Below are 22,758 nucleotides of genomic sequence, written 5' to 3'. Positions count from 1 at the left end.
CAGTTAAAGTAATGATGACGATGATGATGATAGCTACTAAGCATCAGCGGGGCTGCCCTAAGCTAGTTCACAAATCTTAATTATAATTTCACTTAACACACAATAGTACCTAAATAGGACAAAAAAAAAACCTCCTGTGATTCACCTGAAAAACCTAACACCAAAGTCCAATATAACAACAAATAACAAAAAGAATACAATTACAATACAACTTTAAAATACAGCTTTTTTTCTTTTCTTTAAATAAGTGAGTGAGTGCTAGTATATACTAACATAATAACTTCTAGAAAAATTATAAATTAGTAGGCAAAGTAAAACGCGATGAGAATTACACCATGTGTAAACTATTTCTAGAATAGTTATCGATTTACGATTAGGGACACTTTGCCTTTTGAAACTTCTAGAACAATTTTCCCTCGGTTTTATTGTAATACTAATCGATTTGTCGATGTTTGCATAATTTACTGGTCTACAATTGATTCAAACTAAGTAAACTGAATTACTACCTAATACGAAAAGTTTTAACAGCCCTTAACAGTTAAGGGCTGTTAAAACTTTTCGTATGCTGCTGAAGGGCTCTCCCAACGTGAGGTTTTGCCCATAATCTCCACGAAGCGCTGGGCAGACGGATCGCAGTGGATAGTAGTATGTAACTACATTACTTACTACTGAGCCCAGAGGACAGATAAAACTTTATCTTCACTCCGAGCATAGGCGCACACCTAGAAATAATACCATAATAGAATACGTGTAGTAAACGGGGGTAAACTTTTCCTATTCCCTGTTGCCGTGCTTTGGCATGGGGACATTCTAAATCATTCCCATTTTAGGGGATATATTCGGGGGACTGGATTTCAAACTCATGTCTTAGCTAGTATGGAGGGGAAATAGGCTATTTTAAAGCACGTAGGCGATTATAATAGATCTGTCTTAAAGTAGGTATGCATCTGTAGCGCCCACAGAGCGAACTGCTTTATTTGCGGAGGATGCACTCCCAGAGGGCATCAGCGATGCAGTTTATGTGCAGCTAGGGCTACTACGCTTTTGAAGGTTGACGTACACAAGCTAAATTGATAAAATTGCATGTTTAGTGATTGATTATCCCGTGTATGGAGAACTTAAACCATAGACAAGAGGTGAACCGACCTCCAAAATGTAACATTTTTGAGTTTCATTTTATATTCCATTTATTATTCAATAATACCACTTTCGCATTTTAGAAATATTTTCATTCGTTAAATAGAATAATTGAGAGTAGAAAATTGAAGGTTAGATCAGCCCATGTCAATATTACCTTGTCATTGAATATTATAGAATGTCGGAATAGTCAGAAAATTTATTAGTAATTTATTTATTACAAAAGTAATAAATTAAGTATATTTAGAGATTTTTTGCGTTACTTCCGTCAGAAAAAGTTAAGAAGAAGGAGAAGAAAGAAGTTTTACTTCAAAAACTTAATAATTACAACTCCGTCCGCCATCGGTAGAGGTGAGCGGTTTGAAAATCATTTTGTAATCTCATCGGACGGCACGTCAGTAATTCCGTAACCTCTACGACTGCTGACTGAACGTCTATCCAGCATAGCATAAGTATGGCTTTAAGGTCAATTTAAGGTATCTACTTGTCTACTTGTGCCATTTAAATTGTTATTGTAGCTTTCCCTTACTTCTCATGACTATCTGAAGTCGACATTAAGTCGCTTTCTAGTTTATACTACAGTCTATTGGATTGTTTGGTAACATGGTTATCAACATTTGGTCAGCCAGCATTAAGCCCCTTAACCTCTGGTATCTGGCGGTTCTTGTGGTCTATAAAATGAATAAAGGTCGTCTTCGTCTCATGGCGACTAAATCTTCCCCTGAAGGAGCCCCTGTCTTGACTGATTTTCTTGCCGGCTCTTCTCGGTAGAATCTGAATTCCGAACCGTCGCAGTCACCACAAACAGCCTGACTTGACGTTGTCAAGATGCACTAGGCCTGCTTGAAATAAATGAATTTTAAATTTTAAATATGATATCCAGGGTTAATGTACGTGTGGTCACCCTACCACTAACCCTCTTGAAATGCATTTAACTATTTTAGTAACCCGCATGCGGTACCGATGTGTCGATGCGTCCCTAAATGGCAGCAACGCATTTAGACATAGATCTCTTTGTCTCACAATTGTTACCGTTAAGCCGCGAATTGTGTATGCTTTGCAGTGGCGTGCATTTCATGCATGCACAGAAGCACTGCCTACCCAATTTTTATATATAACTTATATAGGTCGTTCATCATCATGATTTATGCTATATACACCACGGATGCCGCACAAAAAAAAGTGTGTGTATGTACACGCGTTAGAAATTGTACTTCTTTGGCTTAAAAATATAAAAATCTTTTCGAAAATTTTATCTAACGCCTTATTGTAGAGAAAATGTCACTAACAATAGAAAAAGGTATTTAATAGATTGAAAGTTTTATTATAAAGGATTATTAAGTTTTATCATTATACCACCAAGTTTCACTGAACCCTACAATTTTGAGATTTTTGTACAATTAAATCATCAGACTTTGACAATGGAAAGTTAAACATTTTTTTTTTTTTGAAAAACCAAAATGTTGACTATAGACAACTTAAGGTTGTTGGTTTTCTGTGACGGTGCGCGAAATTATCGTAAAAAGTGAGCTGGCGGCTGGCTGACCTCTAACTCGGCTTCGCAACTACCGTCATCCTGTAAAAATTGTGTAAAACTTTATTGCAACACAACACAATAGGAAAAATACAAAGAAAACAGTAATAGTACTTAGTGCTAGGGTGCAAAGGCGGCCTAACCACTAAAAGTGACTGAAGAAGTATAACTTCAAAAAAGATTTTGTACCAGTGAATGCGTAGTTTAAGACCGTAAATGTTAAAAGTATTTATGTCTTCTTAGTTATGCGCTCAGTTAAGTTTGCACTCCGGCTGCAACTCTGTGTGGGACCTTTATGTTAAATATACATTTGTTTCTATTGTCTTCGCCATTAATGTTTTACTACTTTTTTTTCGAGTCAGACAAGGGCTTGACTGCAATCACACCTGATGGTTAGTGATGATGCAGCCTAAGATGGGGCGCGATTGCCTGGAAGATGCCTATTCATTCATGATTTGAAGGTACCCAGATTATAGGTATCCGGGAAGATGGAAGATGGGAGGGCATTCCAGGCCTTTGCGGTCCGGATCAGAAAGGAAGAAGCAAAACGCTTCGTACGTGTTGATGGTAGTTCAACATAGTAACGCTACTTTATTTTCGTATATTGCAATTTATACTAATATATATAATATAAAACTAGCTCTTGCCCGTGTTATTTGTCTGCGTTTATTATGGTTTTTACCTATGTTACTTTCCATCCTTTCAACTAACTCTGCCAAAAAACATGTTGATTGATTGCTTCGTTGGGTGGGTGATTCTGAAGGTTATTGCGACGACTAGGCTTGCTAGCTTGCAGCGATTATTTCCTGTTGTCTGTCAGTTCTGAAATTATTTATTTACTAACGCCAAGAACTTCGATATTAAAGATAAGTACGCTTGGCTTAAAAACTTTATATCTGTGCCTTTTTATGCAAAAAAAAAATGTGCTATATTCCTACAATCGAAATAATTTTAATATGAAACTAAATAGATATTGAAGGGCGCTTTTGTAAGCATTCGTGTAAGATAAAAAGAATATATCTTGACGTAGATCAAGATATTTTGGGCGGATACCCAACCTTGCAAATCGAAATCAATGGCAAGGTTAGATACAAAAATACATAATGCTGGCATTGTAAACAATTAGATAATGTAACTTTCCAAGTGTAGATATTTAATGTTATATAAAATCGATTAATTATTTCTTATCCACACTGCTTGTGTCAGAGCTCCGAATATTTGATTTTATAAATTAAAATTTCGCCTGTCTAATTGTCCGAGCACATTTCAAAAACAAAGTGATAATTTTTTTTTTTTTTTCATGTAGGTATAAGTCCTAAAATAGGCATTGTTAGAGTTATAAAAAGCCTACCCTTAAGTTTTTATAACTCATACTGGAGATTTTCTTCATTTTATATCATCTGCATACCCTGTGCATACCCTCTATGCACGCCACTGGGGTATAGCCTAGTGGTGAGAGCTTCGGCTTCACTCTCGGGGGGCCGAGTTCGAATCCCAGTCCGCCATCTAACTTTGCTTAATTATGTGCGTTTAAGCAAATAAAATATCAATTGCTTCAACGGTGAACGAAAACATTGTGAGACAACTTAAATGCCTGAGAGTCCTCCATAATGTTCTCAAAGGCGTGTGGAGTCCACAAATCAGCATTGGGCCAGCGTGGTGGATGGCCGGTGATGGGTCTATAACATAGCCATTATTATAGGTATATAGAACTATATACGTCAAATCTATTTCTAGTCGTATTCAAAGAAAATTCATTAGTAGAAAACCTTTCATTACACAACATGCAAATCGATATTGTAATCGTTTGCCAGCAAACGTTTAAATATGCATGACATCCCGTGTCTTTCCTTTATACAGTCGTCTTTTAAGCCGCTATCCCACGTTCACATTCCAGCAATAAATCTACATGTTAGTTTAATAGTCATTTGCGGACAGGCACCCTATTTCCTGGTCTAGAAATCGAAGGCGGTGTGGGGCCACTGCACTGGCCATAAACTAAAGGAAAATGATAGACGTGGCCCGAACAAAAGAAACGCTTTTTGTGATGTTTGGTCTTAAGAAATATTTTTATTAATTACTAGCGTACCCAGCCGGGCTAGATTTTGCTTTATTTTATTTAAACAATGAACTTACATCACTAAATTTTTAATTTAAGTCTCATAATATATTAAATCATTTATTTCTCTCCGTATTCATTCTCTTCTATTCTCTTCTCGAGCGGGTGAAGATCATTATCTACACCCATGTACACCCAATAATGGAATATCATCATAGTAAATAAAAGCTATGTTTAAGTTCAGTTCAGCTGTGTTGCAGTTCAAAAATAGGAGTGCTCCGATCGTCACCAAACTTTACAGGATTACTCGCCGGGTCAATCCGGAGATTCCCTGTAAGTTTCATTGAAATCAGTCCAGCCGTTTCGGAGCCTATACGGAACATACCCACACACTTTCTCTTTTATATATATAGATATAGAGATTTAACGTATTCTATATAACAATGAGTTGAGGGCTGTGTTGAGGAAGCTTTGACACTGCAGTGCATGAAATATGCTCTCCGATATGAACATTGTACATCAAAATATACAGAGCTTAACCGGCAAAGAAATTGAAATAGAACTGTTTGTGGAAAAACTCAATATACACATTCTGTGTATTACTGAGCATTGGCTCACTGGTGCACATCCAGCAGTTATCTTAAGGAATTTCAAAATGTCAAGTGTGTTCTTCAGAAGGACTGCAATTCATGGTGGGTCCTTAATTTTTGTACACAATAATATAACTTGTAAGGAGCGAAAAGACATAGTTAGTCTTTCTGTTGAACGCACTGTAGAACTATCTTGTGTGGAGCTGGAGCGATTTATAATAGTGTGTGTATATCGTCCCCCCTCAGGTGATTTTAGCCTTTTTGAGGATGTAATGGAAGATGTGCTTAAGCGATTGTCTGTATCCACAAAAAAAGCAATAGTATGCGGGGATTTTAATGTTGATATTTTACTTAGTAATGCAACTACGACTAGGTTGCTAAACTTATTTAAATGTTTTAATTTAAATTATGCTTTTAGTGAACCTACTAGAATCACAGCAACCTCAGCATCGTGTTTAGATAATATTTTTCTCAACTGTGATATCTTAGGTAAATCGATAATAACCAACTTAAGATCAGATCATTGTGGCCAACAAATTACTGTTTTGAATAATATAAACAAAGATAAACATATCGTCAAGTGTAGGCCGATAACTAAGAGCAAATTGACGCGATTCAAAGGTGAAATATCATCCAAAATTCCTGCCCTTGTCTTTAAGAACGGTCATCCTGACAGCATTTATGGTACGCTCTTTAATATTATAGAAAATGAATTTAACAAAATATTCAATTTCAAACATATAGATTTCAATAAAAAAATAAAGTTTAGCGATTGGGCAACTATTGGCATATACAAAAGTAGAGATAATTTGTATGAGCTCTATGGTGAAAAACAATATAACCATACTCCAGCTTTCCTACAACACGTAAAAATGTACTCTAAAACGTTTAAGAACGTTTGCTTTCATGCTAAGTCGCTATACTTTAAGGATCAAATCATAAAATCGGATAACAAAGTACAAACAACCTGGAAAATTGTTAATAATGAAACTGGGAAAGCTAAATCTCGCAACGTAAACTTTGAATTAATTATTAATGATAATAAAGTTACCGCTGACAGTGAGGTTGCAAGTACCTTTGAAAACTTTTTTCAGAGTGTTCCTATTTTGTTGACTGATTCACTTAATTCTTCACCTACTGCAGCTCAGAGTTTATTGAGGAACAACGTTAATGAGTGCAACGTTTTATTTAATTTTAAACATATATCTGCATATGATATAATAAAGAATTTTAAGTTGTTGAAACAGAAAAAAACCGGTGATTTATGGGGTATGTCTGTAATGGTAATATCTAACATTATAGACGTTATTGCCCCTTACTTAGCCATACTTTTTAATGAATGTGTTGATAGAGGTACTTTTCCAAATTTAATGAAACATAGTAAACTTATACCTCTATTTAAATCTGGCAATAAAAACGACATTAACAATTACAGACCCATTTCAATCTTACCAGCTCTTAGTAAGGTCTTTGAAAAAATTATATTAAATCAACTTTTGAATCACTTCAATGTAAATAACTTACTACATCCGGAGCAGTACGGTTTTACTAAAGGTCGTAGCACCACGGATGCAGGCGCTAAACTTTTAAAACATGTGTACGATGCCTGGGAACGTTCGCAGAATGCCATTGGTGTTTTTTGTGATCTATCCAAAGCATTCGATTGTGTCGATCATAAAACCTTGCTTCTTAAACTAGCCCATTATGGTATCAAAAACGTTGCACTAAATTTGGTTGCCTCTTATCTCAGTGACAGAACCCAAAGGGTTTGCATAAAAGACATTAAGTCGCAGGGGTCGGCTACGTCAATGGGTGTCCCACAGGGTTCAATCTTGGGTCCCTTTCTATTTTTGGTGTATATAAATGATCTACCACACCATGTCAGTGAAACCTGTGACATTGTACTGTTTGCTGATGATACATCTCTAATTTTTAAAACTGATAGAGGTAGAGACAACTCTGACGATGTAAGCCGTGCTATGTCGCATGTGTCGCACTGGTTTACTGTCAATAATTTACTTTTAAATGCAAAAAAAACTAAGTGTGTGGAATTTATTTTACCAAATGTAAAGAAAGTTAATAAAAATATAATAATAAATGGAGAATCACTAAAAATGGAAGATTCCACAGTTTTTCTGGGCATGACCTTGGATTGTAAGCTTCAGTGGGGTACCCATATAGATACACTAGCAGGTAAACTAAGCTCGGCTGCCTACGCCGTCAGGAAAATTAGACAGATTACTGACGTAGAAACAGCAAGACTTGTTTACTTCGCGTACTTTCATAGTGTGATGTCTTACGGGATCTTATTATGGGGCAAAGCTGCTGATATTGAAACTATATTCATATTGCAGAAAAGAGCTGTACGGTCAATATATAAACTTAAATCACGTGAATCCCTCCGTGAAAAATTTAAAGAAATTGGTATACTTACGGTAGCCTCACAATACATTTATAACAATATAGTATTTGTAAGACAACATATTAGTCTTTATAAACAAAAAGTGGATATAAACAGTCGACTTACAAGAAATGGTCATAAATTAGTGACATCTGCATATCGTCTGCGAAAGGTGCAGAAGTCATTTGTGGGACTGAGTATACGCTTTTATAATATGATTCCTAAGGTAATTTTGGACCTACCAATCCATAAGTTTAAAGAATGTGTTAAAACACATTTATTACAGCGAGGTTATTATACAATTGATGAGTTTCTTAATGACAAGGTTGCTTGGAAGCATCCGGCTCCGCTTTCATCTCTCACAAGATAGAAAAATGAATGTTAAAATATAAAATGTAAATTTTTGATGTTGGAAAAGAGCAACTGCTGAGTTTCTTGCCGGCTTCTTCTCGGTAGAATCTGCCTTCCGAACCGGTGGTAGAGTCACTACACACGGACAGACTTGACGTTTCAAAAGTGCTTGTATTAGGCCTACTTGAAATAAATGAATTTTGAATTTTGAATTTTGAATTTTGAAGTATCTGACGCGGATTAAATGTTAGGAAACCACCTTAGGCCCATTTTCACTGTTGAAAATAAAAGTTACTCAGTTTACTCATTAAACTACCGTCTGTCTCTTCATCTCATCTAAGCTTTAGCCTAACGAGCCCCCCGCCTATCTCCTTAGTTTGTGGTACGACAATCGATGACAATTCGCCATTTCCTGAGTTCCGATTAAAGTCGTCATTCCTTGCGCGCGCAGACGTATCCGGCCCTCTAAATCTGAAGATCATCATTTCACCCAATCGACGTACACTACTGGAAATAGGTCTTTTGTAGGGAGTTCCACAATACACGGTCCTGTGCCGCTTGCCTCCAGCGGCTCCCACCGACTCGCCTTATGTCATCCGTCCACCTCGTTGGGGGCCGACCTACGCAGCGTTGCCCGGTGCGGGGTCGCCTTTCCAGCACCTTAAGACCCCAACGTCTACTTGTCTACTTCAGCTTCGCGACTCTTCGCTGGGCTATGTTGGTAGCTCTAGTTCTTTTACGGATCTCCTCGTGAATCTCTAGAACTGAATCTATGTGTAGGTTTGTTTAAGTCATGTGGAGACCAATGAGTGACTTGAAGTCTTTGGACTCAAGTCACAGGCAATGCCATCAAACGGTATAGTATTCGGGTTATACGACACCTTCCTCTTGGTCTTGGTTAAGATGACCGTTTGAGAGTTTCGACTTATTGATCAAAGTCATACTTTTTGTGTCGAAAATACTTTTCTCACGTATTTATTAACTTATATTATAAATTCGTAACTAAAGCAATAAAAAAATCACTTGCTTCAACGTTTAAGGAAAACATCGTGAGGAAACCTGCATACCTGAGAGTTCTCCATAAATTTCTCAAAGGTGTGTGTAGTCCACCAATCTGCCCTGGGCCAGCGTGTTGGACTACGGCCTTAACCTCTTCTTACTGTAGAAGGAGACCCGGTAATGGGTTGATATGATGATGATGTCACCATCATAAACTAACATGCACATTTTCATTTATTTCTATTGCGGCTGCGTTTTTCTCTGTGTTTTATAATTCCCGTGGGATAAAAAGTCAATATAACCGTCATTTGATACAGTCTCTATTCGAAATAAATAAATAAATATACTTCGCCTTCTAGCCCCAAAGTAAGCGTAGCTTGGGTTATGGGTGCTAAGATGACTGATGAATATTTTCCAGTTGTGGGAATCGAACCCACGGCCTTTGACTCAGAAAGCAGGGTCACTTCCCACTGTGCCAATCGATTGGCGTCACCAAAATCGGTATAGCTGTGAAGTTGAAGTTTTTTAAAGTTCCGGGAACACGTTATTTCGAGAATGCAAGCTATATTTTTAGCAAATTTCATCAAGATTGGGAAGATATGATTAGGCCAAATATAGATAAAAACAAACATAAACACTCTTGCATTTATAATATTAGTAAAGTATTAGAGAAGTAGGCATAGTTTGCATGTGGGTAGGACTAGTATAAAATAAAAGGAATACAACCCACGTAAACTTCTATTGGTCGTCTGGAGCACTGTCAGCCTAGCCGGGGTTGTCGGCCGATGCATCAAAATAGCGGCGCACGCGCAACTATCCACTAGGAGTGCCAGCTCTGCGGGAATCTCAGGAATGTGCCCGCTTTTAAAAACCTATTGATTAGAAGCATGTGTTACCTACAATTTTAGATAGAAAAATCCTAGGGGCATGGACAAGTTTCTATTGCTACAAAATACCTTAAAGTTGCCTCTGTCACAGCAGCATTGCAAATTGCGAATCTATGACAATGGTCTTACAAATGATCAAAGTTAATATCAAACCAGCGGTTATTTGGGGCACCAAGGACAAAAGATATTCTTCGCTTCCCAGATTGTTTACAACTCACTTGGCAACTCTACTCGTGTCCAATGCAAATAAAATAACTCGACGCTAATCGGCTTTTGCAGTCTATTAGAACGATAGGATATATATAAGTTATAGTGTAGGTATGTACCAATACCTACACCACAAAATTGTCATATGACAAAAACGTTACGTAGAAAACGTATCTTTCTCGTTTATTTTGACAACTGAAAACAGAATGACACGGAAAACCTTTATGACAGACTGTCATACAAACATCCTTCAAAAGAATGACTAGTTTGCTTGAAGCACACAACTCAATTATAATCCCGCTTCTGAGAGAGGGTTTCTTAGAAAAAATTACTGCCACCAAGCACTCGCTCTTGATAACATCATGTAGAAAATACCCTAGAAACGAAATTAACGATAAAAAGCTCGCGTGTGAATAATTGGTCTAACCGGGTTGCGTCTTAAATAGTTTTAAATGACAATGTCAGACGATGATAACAAAAAAAAAACTGGCTAAGTTTGATGGGAGCTTCTTAGACCGGCGCGTTTGGAACCCTTTAATGTAACGCCATCACCTCACTTCTATTTACCAAAATGGTATCAAAAGTGCCATCTATGTGCCTATTTGAATTAAGAAATATTTGACTTTGACTTTGAAAACGAAGTCTAAGCCTTACATACTGATATGCTATGATAGCCTGGTTAGGGTATCATATCTTGATGATGTTTATGAGATACCTGTTTTTATTAGTAGGTATTAGTAGGTACTCACGTATGAGGTTTAATCCTCAGAACGAATACGAAGTACTCAATAGTTTCGGACGTGTCCTCAAGGGATTGTCGGTTGAGGTTGGCTGCGCGCCAGCTCCTTAAGGTCGATAGACGATATCGCATAAGACGAGGCGAGCCGAGAGTGAAGAGTTTAACGGCTCGATCTTACATAACTCTACGGACGAATTTAGACGGTAAAGATCTGACGCAGTATACAATGTAATAATGATGTAAAAGCTAGAGACAAACTGGTACCACGTACTGTTAGACTGGAACTCAGTTAAGTTAAAAAAAAAACGTGTGTGTACACGTGACAGACGTTATACCTACTTCTTTGGCGTAACAGGATAAAAATTTTTTCAAAAATTTTATCCTTCGCCTTATTCTGCGTTTGTAGAAAAAGTACACTAACAATAAAAAAAGGTATTTAATACATTGAAAGATTTATTATTGCGCATTATCTAGTTATCTCATTATCGGAAAACCAAGTTTCATCATTAATATTTGAGATTTTTGTTTGTACAATTGAATCAATTAAATCATCGAAATGAGGTCTCAAACCTTTTATTGAAAAACAAAATTGTTGACTAATTAAGTAGATAGCTAATTTCAGGGTGTCGGTTTTTCGTGACGGTGTGCACGCGCATCGTAAAAACTTATTCTCATAATTGTACCCTAACGCGCCAAAAGAAGTACAACTTCAAAAATTCAAAAGTATTATTGTGAAGCCCTGTCTACTGCGGTGGTTTAAACTTTGTTACAGGGGGCAGGCTATCAACAGTGGCGTGCACAGAGGGTATGCACAGGGTATGCAGATGATATAAAATGAATAAAATCTCCAGTAAATCTCTCGATCTTCTTACTCACTCACCGCAGCAGACAGGGCTTCACATTAATGAAATGTTTACTTTTTTCTGATAAAATAAAGGTAGGTATTATAATTGTTACCACCTACTCGAGCTAAAAATAAGGGCCTACAAGGTTTCCAATGACGTCATGTGCTGAATTGCAAATGATTGTATCAATTAGTTGAATATGAAATGTCGATTGTAAAATAATTGCTTCTAACCTCCGACCATGGGTGCTGGTTCCCACGGACGGGCGTGGAATCGATTCCACTCTTCGTCCTTACAACGGCGGTTATAACGAAGAAATAAATTTTTAATAAGTTAAGTTGGACTCTAAAACCTGACTGCAGAGTAATTGAATTTTAAAGCTGGAAACAAATTAACTACACTTATTTTGTAACAAATTTAAAACTCTTATGTATCATATAAACCCATTACCGGCCCACTACAGGGCACGGGTCACCTCCTACAATCAGATGGGGTTAAGGCTGTAGTCCACCACGCTGGCCTAGTGCGGATTGGTGGACTCCACACACCATTGAGAACATTACTCCACCACCATTTTGACGGCCGAGTGGCGCAGTGGGCAGCGACCCTGCTTTCTGAGTCCAAGGTCGTGGGTTCGATTCCCACAACTGGAAAGTATTTGTGTGATGAACATGAATGTTTTTCATTGTCTGGGTGTTTCTCTGTATATTATAAGTATTTATGTGTATTATATTCATAAAATAATATTCATCAGCTATCTCAGTACCCATAACACAAGCTACGCTTACTTTGGGGCTAGATGGCGATGTGTGTATTGTCGTAGTATATTTATTTATTATTTATTTATTATGTACAACTCTCAGGCATGCAGGTTTCCTCACGATGTTTTTCTTCACCGTTGAAGCAAGTGATATTTTGATTACTTAAAACGCACATAATTTAGATAAGTTAGAGGTGCGTTGGGATTCGAACTCTGGTCCCCGCTGGGCTATCACCGCTTCAACTGTGATTATTTATTTTAAATTATTAAATATAACATGAAAGTTTCTGATACTACGTTGAATATAGGGAGATAGCTAGATAATAGCGTTATTGAATAAAGGATGCTTACAAAAGAAACTCGGCCTATTTCGAAAACGATGTAATTAATTCAATTCTAAATTCATTACTTTCAATAGGCTTACTCTAAAAGCACTTCTTAATCGTCAAGCAAGTGATATTTAAATTGCTTAAATTCCGCACTAAAACCCACTAAATGCTGAAAAGTCAGTGGTGCGTGCCGGGGCTCGAACTCTGTCTCCACGAAAGGAAACCCGAAGCCACTAGGCTAACACCGCTTATATATTTATTTTTCATATCAAAAAACGAAAACAAAACCGAGTTTGAGTAATATGAGTTAGTCAACGATAACTCAAACCCATCTTTCCTTTGTAAGAAACAATTCCAATTCAATTTGAATGAGGTAAGCATTCCTTTTTAAATTAACGTTATTTATAGTCATCTTTCATATTCAGTCTAGTATCAAAACGGAAATGGAATATAGACGCTGATTTTGAAATTGATAATACAAACATAAAGCTAAGGTAAGCTTTGATATTATTTCCCCTTGAATTTATATCGAGCAGTTCTACCTAGAAATCGCTGAAATGAGTACAACTTGCCGCTCAAATAATTTTCAGTAAGTTCTACCACACGCTACTTTGGAGATTATATTTTGATCGTTTAGTGAATCATTTATTCCAATTTTTACAATTATAATTACAAAAACAAAAGATACTGAATATTAGTAATTTTAACTATCCGAATCGTGTCGCACTAATGCGCGTACACTGCGGGTGTACAGTACTGAATCTTTGAAGTAGCCTCTCGGCATGAACCGGCGGCCGCTCTCAAGAGCGCTTACTATTCTCGCATGCAGTATAAAACGTCTCTAAGTTAGTTTTTATCATTTAAATCAAATACTCAGATACCTTCATTTTAATTTGTAAAGCATAAAGTATATTTGATGTCGTTTAACGTTTAAATAATCCAATCAACTCTAACTCGCCTCGAAATAGCCCAGCGTTGAAAAGAAAACTGACTTGAGTGGACAAAAAAATAAGTTGTTTTGATATCTATTTCTTTGAGCTTTCAAGGTTTCTATTGTAAAACCAGCTTATGTTAATCTCACTATATTACTACCGGTGCTAGAAAATTTAATCGCTGGAAAGGCACGGCGATAATTCCCCTGCAGGGCGTGTTCCTTGCATGCCCTGCGAAGTGTTGTTCCGTTTATTAGGCAATGGTATTTTACATTCAAGTCCCTTTACTATTACTAATAATTTTTAAAGTTATACTTCTTTTGGCGCGTTAGAGAAAAATGATGAGACATTATTAACGATGCGCGCGCACACCGTCACTAATCACCCTTAAGTTATCTATACTCAACATTATAGTTTTTCAAAAAAAGGTTTTACAGTGTACTCTTTCAATTGTCAAAGTCTGCGGGGCTCATTTTGGTGACACAAAAATTTTAATGTTGACTAAGAACGAATAACTAGATAATGCGTTTTTAAAAAACTTTCAATGTATTAAATACCTTTTTTCTATTGTTAGTGTTGTTTTATCTACAAACGTGGAATAAGACGAAAGATAAAACTTTTGTTTTTGTATGAATTTTTGACAAAAGATTTTTATCTTGTAACGCCAATTTTTATGTTCTAACGCGTGTACATAAGTACACACACGTTCTTTTTTTATGTAAATAAAAACCGTCGAGTCAATCACCGTGTCCCTAGCGGTTCTCGATCCGATTAAGTTAAACAGAAATAACTATGCGATGAATGTGCCACGTTCAAGGCTGCAGTCATTACGATTACGTGTCGCGGCTCGTTGAGTCTCGGCGGACCTCCGTACTTTTTGTTATTAGTCACTCCTCCATTTCCGGTGTTTTTGCCGTCTGTCTGTCTAACTTGTTAGCTGCTATGGAAACTTTACAAAAACTTGCTTGAAACGTTGCTTCAAAAAGTTCGGATTCAAATACCAGCCCGCACCTTAACTTTTACTAAGTTATGTGCGTTTTAAGTAATTAAAATATCACTTGCTTCAACGGTGGAGGTAAACATCGTGAGGAAACCTACATGTCTGGGAGTTCTCCATAATGTTCTCTGCGTGTGAAGTTCGCCAATCCACGCTAGGCCAGCGTGTTTGACTACGACCTAAACCCTTCTAATTGTGGGAGGAGACCCGTGTGCTGTAGTGGGCCGGTAATGGGTTGATATGATGATGATTATCATAACTTTTTTGGGAATTTTTCCAGTAAATTAATTGAATGTCTCACAAGCAATAAATAGATGACGCTGTGTCAATATTTCTGCTAGTTGGCAAATCAGAATATTGGTTTGGGTTGGATTCGGGTATATCCCCCCAGGGTATAACCTCCGTCCTGTGGAACGACACGATAATCGAACTATAAAACCAGAAAAATATTTCAACAATATCTGATAATTCTGAAGTCTTATTTAAGCATTTGTCGAGTATTGCTGCAAATTTTAATTTGGGAAAAACCGTTACCGAATTAAGATTGCGATTATATGTATGTGATACTGTTATAACAGAAAGTGTTGACGTATTTTAAACAGGGCAGACTCAAAAATGGAGCAAATCGTCTTGAAAAGTGGAGCAAAATAGTCACATATTGTAATTTGCGCGACAAAAACAAAAACAAAGGAGGACCGTATACAAAATGGGAAGACGAAATGGGCAATCTGAAACGCGCAACATATTCTAATCTAATTTTATATTTTATAGTTACTTAATTTTTTTTTCTTTATTATTCTACTAATTTAAAAAATAATTAATTATATGCTTGTAAATGTTTAATGAATTGTAAATGGTTATATTATGTTTCTTATTTTTTTTATTTATTAGCTTTACAAGGGAAACAAACAGTACTATTTATTACACATAAGAGTAATGAATAATTTTAATCTGTAATTAATATCGCATGTTTCTAGAAGTAAGCGCTATATTTTTTTTTATTTTATATTATATGTATTTTTGTACTTAGCTTTCGGTCCATGATTTGAAGATGAGATAGATGTTAGACTGAAACCGTCGCGTCATTAGTGCTCAGGATTACCAGTCCGACGAGCTCGCCCCGCGATGAAGATAACAGGAAGTGGAAATTGGAATCCTGAATAGGGCTGCCGTGTCGTGATACTTAGAAACAAATATTGAACAGTGGAATTAATCAATCGCTTGGCAATCCGAATCATGAATTAATCATCCGGGGGTAAACTTCTCCTATTCCATTTTCCCGTGCTTTAGCATGTGGACACGTTAATAATATCCCCTGTCAGGGGATATGATCGGGGGATATAATTTTCTTTCTTCTTTAATTTTCGGGCTTTCCAAATGTAAGGATTAGCCCACCACGCTGGGCAGATAGCCTGGTGATCTCAGTAAATGGTAGTAGCAGCAGAAGCGACGCCGCTGCCCGTTCTCTGGTATATTCCCGTAGTCGCCTCGCATGAAGAGGAAGAGTGGAAAGAACTGTATTGCTGTAACTGTACTGCCGTCACCACGCCGAATTTCGACAGCCGATTGGCACAGTGGCCTGCTTTCCAAATCCAAGGCCGTTAGTTCGATTCCCACAACTGTAAAATGTTTTTGTGATGAACATGAATGTTTTTCAGTACCTTTATACTATTACTAGCTGACCCCAGCGCCATCTGTCGGGCTGATTTGTGAATCTAAACCATCCAGGGTGCCACCCAAACGCATACCGAAAAATTCATTCAAATCGGTCCAGCCGTATAGGAGGAGTTCAGTGACATACACACGCACACAAGATAACTTATATATAAAGATAAGTATTTATGTGTATTATATTTATAAAAATATACATCAGCAATCTTAGTACCCATAACACTAGCTACGGTTACATTGGGGCTAGATGGCGACGTGAGCATTGTCGTAAAAAGCTAAAAAAAATTAGGATCACAGTTAAACAACGAGATAACTAGTTATTCTTTTTCCTTTTAATCTGTAGGATATATTATATAATCAGATATTTATAGAATTTAGTTAAATGATTTTGTGCCAAAATGTCCATCTTGAAATCTCACATTTACGAAAAGCAGATGCCAACAAACATTTTTGTATGGTAGGAAAACGCGTGACATTGATGAATGAAAGCTAATAATAAGTTATATCGTTTGTATGGGTGCGCCAACCCTAATCCGGATTTGCGACGCCTAGGCACCTCAGACAGTTATCGTATAATAGTTATGTACAGACTTAGAATAGAATAGAATAGAAAAAACTTTATTGCAACACAACAAAAAAAGGAAAATACAAGGAAAACAGTAATAGTACTTAGTGCTAGGGTGCAAAGGCGGCCTTATCACTAAAAGTGATCTTTTAAAGGCAACCTGAGCGTACGAAGCCGATAAAAGAGTGGAAAATGGATGGTGCATAAAGTAAGTTACAAAAAAAAAAAACAAAAAAAAGAAATGTAATATAAACTTACATGAACATACATACTACATTTACATATTAACTACACAAATACCAACATAAATTTATATATACTATGATAGATATATGTGATATATATTTATGCTATTATAAACTTACATACTACTCAATTACATAGATAAGTAATAATTCTTTAAGCTTATACACTTACTTTACTTATTTCAGTATTAGACAAGTGCTCTTCGATTTGAATGGTAGAGTCAGCATTGGAGGCCAGAAACTGAATAACCTACGTCATGCTGACATTACGCATATAGCATCTAGGGAAGCTGAAATCTTGACACTTCTGCTGAGGCTGGAGACGATTAGTGCCACCTTGTCGATAGGGTTTAGGGGCGCTCCAAAACTAAACGTATGGCTGTGGATCCACCCGGTAAACTGGAACCCAATGGAACTACTGGCTTAGAAATAGTAAACGATTTCATTTATCTGGGCTCCAACATCATTAACAAACGTAGTTGTGACGCAGAATTTCATAGTCTCATAAGTATGGGAAAGAGTGCTATGTACACATTTTTAGCTCTCCAAATTATGGAAAGATCGAAACATGTATTTAGTTTACTAAAGTACACTTAGTACGCATACTCAACTTTTCCATCTTTCTTTATGGAGCTTAGATATGGACTCTTAAGTATTTAGAGACTATTATACAGGAAAAGGATAAAGAAGAAAAGAGTAGAAAGACCATAGAAATTTTTGAAATCGTGGTCGTGTTTTAGGCCGAAAGGCGGGTACAAGGTAAACGAGGTGGCAAGGGGGGTTTTAGCCGGTAAAATCTAGCACCTAGCACCGCTGGGTGTTCATGAGAATTTCTCCTCCTGTAAGCAAAAAAAAAGGGAAGATCGAAGGAAAGAGGCATACGTACGTCTGAGACGTTGGACGGACCAGGTGAGGGAAGCGATCGACTATAACGTGTACAGTGCTTATCATGCCGCAGAGAATCGGAGGAGTTGGAGAAACATAGTGAAGCGTTTTACTATAAGTGCCACTAATGTGCTAGTAATAAAACACAATACAAGAACTTATAGGCGTAAGGGCGGCCTTATCATTTGTAAGGAGAATAAAAAGTGCACAGACAAAAGAAAAGAAAACCGATTTGATGAACCGAAGAAACAATGTATGTTTTGAAAAATTACAAACACTATAATTTACGCCCTAAATACATACATAATTTATATATAAATAAATATATTAATAATAAATATATATACATGTTAGCACCATCTTAGACTAAATCACTATTCGCCTATTCTATCCTTACGTCCTAACCAATGTCATACATATGAAATTGTGTTTGTTTGTTTGTGTTCGTTGTGTTTATTTGTCCATTGACATTCAAGTTGATTTGTGCCACTGAGTTAGTTTTAAGAACGGATGACCCCATAGAAACGGCTCCCAGGGGATTTGTCAAAACCGTAATATAAACGAGCGAAGAACGCGGGTAACAGCTAGGCCTGAGTATGAGACTATCTGTACAAGTCCATGGGCGTAACCAGGGGGAGGGCAGCTGTGTACGAAGTTCTATAATTATATCTTTGATTATTAATCTAAGCTGCCAAACATCGCCTTCCCTAGTTTTCTACCAACAATTGTTATTAGAAACAGCGATTTTGGGTCCATTCCAATTTTTCAGCCATTAAAATCAGCTGTCCGGCTGCCTAGCTTCTGTTTTCTGGGCTCGGAATCTAGATCTATACTAATAAATAAAATTGTAGTGTCCTCTGTGTTTTCGAAAGAACTACCACTTAAACCTAAATTATTAATTGTTGCCAGCGACTGCGTTAGCTGAATTTTATGTGCGTTTCCTCTGACTCCGCAGGAAAACGTGTCGATCTCTTGCCCCGAGTAAATTAAAATGAATCTATTCCACGGGAAACGTTCATTAATCGGGATTAAAAGCAGCTTATGTGCTATTCCAGTATATAATCTTTCGCGGTGCTAATTTTCTTTTAGGCACGTTTAGCGGTCTGGCGTGATTTAGTAACAAATATCCATCCAAACTTTCGCATACATTTCGGATAAGTATAGATATAATACCTGGTGTAATTTTAATTTTAATGATTTTCGTTTGTATAAATACCTTTAAAACAACTTTAAGAATCTTTGGTACACCCCTACATTCCATCCTTCTCCTCCCTAAATAGTTTCGAATGAGGAAAACGGCTCAATAATCAGTTTCTGAACTTAGCTGTCTTTGCAGCTTTGCCAGGTAACTGTTATTGAATTTAGAGAAAAACACATTTTGATTTATTGTTTTTTTTTCTAATCTTGTCTGGTCGTGGGTTTGCCCATTGGTTTAAGGCACTACAATCAGCAATCCTTGTTACCGCAGCAGACATTATCAGTTTAAGATGTTTCATGTTTTACATGAAGACCACTCTTATCTCCATTTATATGACTAGACTTGTTCGTTGTATTTTGTTTAGTTGTTTGTTGTATTTATATATTATATTTATTTTATATTTATATATTACGTATATTTATTTCAATTATATATGTATTTGTATCTTTACATTTTAGTATTTATGTATATCTATCAACACTCTTAGCACTATCCCGTTCTCTTGCTGTAAGACCTATCTACAAAGGTTGCCTGTAAGAGATTGCTTGCAGCAATAAGGCCGCCTTTGCATGTCTACATTTTGTACTGTATACTCCTTACTGTTTCTTTTCCTGTATGTTATACGTGCAAAAAAGTGATTCTTCTTCTTCTTCTTGTTCTACTTTAAAGTCGCACCGCGAGTTATGGATTATAAAAAAATTATTAGAAAAATATCTGCGCCGAGGAAAATTTCACGGGAAACCGCTTGTTTTTAAATGTGATTAGATACATTCTCAAATACCAATGACGATAACACTTGGCATAACATTAAACGCGCCATCCGTAGTTTACGCTCAATATTAACCCAGATATCTAAGTCGCGCCACGTAAAAAGAGCGATGTAGTAGAGCTTTTCGGAACAGAGCTCGTCCGGAGCAGTACTACCGCCGTGCTCATGTCTCATCCGGGGAAGTACTACCGCCTCGCTTATTTTTTCCGCCAAGCATTGCTATATTCAGGTTTGAATTGCTATATTCATGGTTGCCGGTGTCTTTACAGGCACGTGAGGCTTACCACTGATGCTAAAGGTAGATGGATGCAAGGCCCTGCGAGGTGTTGCTCTGTTTGTAGCCGATAGCTTTACACTTACCATCAGGTGGCCTGGACAAAGCCACAATGTACACTTAAATCAGCTTAGTCTGAATCTTAACTCAACCAACACGTAAAATCGCAGTCAGACCGACAGACAGCGGCAATAATTTTTTGGGTACCGTAAACGATTGGTTATACGGGACCCTTTTATTAACCTTCTGCTGTCATTTTGTCCGTCTGGCCGTACTTCTGTAGGTCTATCTGCTAGCACTGTTAGTCTTTCATGAACGACAATAGGTGAAAAGTAGTTTTTTTTACAGATTACAGAATGAGTATTATATTCGCTCATTTGCGCTAGAAAGGTTTTGTCGTGTGGTATTAGGTGATCTTAATAATGTAATAGGTAGCGTTTTATACTCGTGTTCCAACTCGCACTCACCACACAGTTTTTTAATATCCCTTCGCGCTTTTTACTTGCCACAAGCTATACTGTATGTTTTATTAAAAACTAGCTGTTGCCCGCGACTTCGTCTGCGTTTGATATTGTTTTTAAAGTATTCAGTATCGCTAAGCCTCAAATGAGTATAGTAGTATGTAGATAACATGTGACTGTCAATTAATTATAGACAAATAATTTTTAATAAAATAAAATTGCGACTATAATTAATTAAAGATCTAAGCTATCCTATCTCTTAAGTTGGACCAGACTGCTCACGGTGTGTCAATTTAATTTAAAATCGGTTAAGTAGTTTAGGAGTCCATCGCGGACAAACATCGTGACAGGAGATTTATATATATTAAGATATGTTTTGTCGATGGGCTGATTTTTGAATCGCCAAAATAATATAGTCTCTAAGGAATAAATTTGACATTTTGGTACTTACCGAGATAGAGGCCTAGGAACTCCATCAGAATAACAAATTCCTCAGGTAGATTATCTGTCAATTTTTTAATCGGCAACCGATAATCTACCTGCGTAATCCATCCATCGGTTTAAAGTATTGTTTTAAGGCATGAAGATATCTGACGATTGTCCAAAACAATGGGTATGTTTTATTTTTTTTATTTTTAAATGCTTATTGTTAATTTTTCCTAATTAGTCTCATATTTTTTTAATAGTTAATCGACAAATGTTGTGGTATCAATTTGGACTAAAACACTTTTAATTAAAAACCGATTTCTTTACAGGGATTCTGCTGAAGACAATACATTAAACACGGAAGAGAAGAACGCCTCATTTTCACGCATTCAAACACTTAATGCTCCTGCAGATGATGACGAAGTCATCGAAAAATGTTTCTTTGATAATGCTGTTGAACTTATTGAAGCTACTGTAAAGAAGTTAATAGATGAACCGGAAGAAGCTGAGCCGATTGTTGAAACCATTGTAGAACCCACAACTATGAGGGAAGAAGATGATTCTGTCGGGGAGTTTATGCATGAGGAAATCGATGAAGAATAAATTAGAAAGCCCTGACAAAACTGAGACTTACTAATGACACATAAACTTAAAAACATACCGCGTTGTCTTAGCGTAATCTCTAGACGAGATGAGATTCCTTTGTCATTATCATCGCATAGATTTAAACCTCAACGCTGAAGAGAATAGACTATCTCGATGTGTGGAATGAATTAAATTTTGGTCTTACAATTATTTGTGACTCCAAATCAGTCAATTAATTTAATAGTATCCAAAAATTCCAGTCGAATGAAATAATCACTTCATACCATTTACCATTTGACACTTATTTTACCTTTAATGTTCTATACGTTTACCATAAAGTGGGAACATGGCAAGTTCGTGAGCTAGCAACATCCCGCGGTTGTGGAATGAGACGTGAGACGTACGTGGGGCGTTTTCACTGTTTAGGGTCCGTTCACACAGACCGGCTCGGAGAGCATCGGCCTGCTTTTTTCTTTTCACACAGACCGGGTCGTATACGCTTGGAATTGGCCGGAGCGGAGCCGCCAACTATTTCACATCGACCGGCTGGAAGAGATCTGAAAGCGGGTGCGGCTGCGCGAGCGAGAAAGAGCACGCAAGCGGAGCCGGTCGGCTCCTTTTATTACTTCACACGAAGCGCGTTCAGGCATTTTTAATGACAAAAAAGGTGCAAATGCAAAAATAAACTTTACTACAATCACTCAAAACACTGTTTCCAACGTGATAAAAATCTGCTCTCCTCTCCGAGCCGGTCTGTGTGAACGGACCCTTATGGACACAATGCACTGCATACAATAATGGCTGAATGAGGATTCTGTGTCGAAGATTATTTTAAATATTAGACCAGACCAGGTTCAATACCCGGGATAACCCACAGAAAAGTAATGGCCTTTTATGTCAAGAAATTTTTAG

General features: G+C 37.0%; 1 protein-coding gene across 2 annotated transcripts in view; it reads left to right on the top strand.

Moving 5' to 3' along the window:
* Positions 1 to 21,996, top strand: part of LOC120633065 — a 34,602-nt gene extending 12,606 nt beyond the window's left edge. For both annotated transcript variants that reach the window (XM_039903161.1, XM_039903169.1), the window contains exon 3: positions 21,591 to 21,996. In XM_039903161.1, the coding sequence (XP_039759095.1) occupies positions 21,591 to 21,864 (274 nt within the window). In that variant the 3' untranslated portion in view covers positions 21,865 to 21,996. The remainder of the gene's footprint in view (positions 1 to 21,590) is intronic.
* Positions 21,997 to 22,758: the final 762 nt, after the last annotated feature.

This window comes from Pararge aegeria, chromosome 2 (genome assembly GCF_905163445.1).
Source record: "Pararge aegeria chromosome 2, ilParAegt1.1, whole genome shotgun sequence".
Classification (NCBI taxonomy): Eukaryota; Metazoa; Arthropoda; class Insecta; order Lepidoptera; family Nymphalidae; genus Pararge; species Pararge aegeria.
The sequence above is the reverse complement of the archived record's forward strand: the minus strand, read 5'-3'. Positions and strand labels throughout refer to the sequence as shown.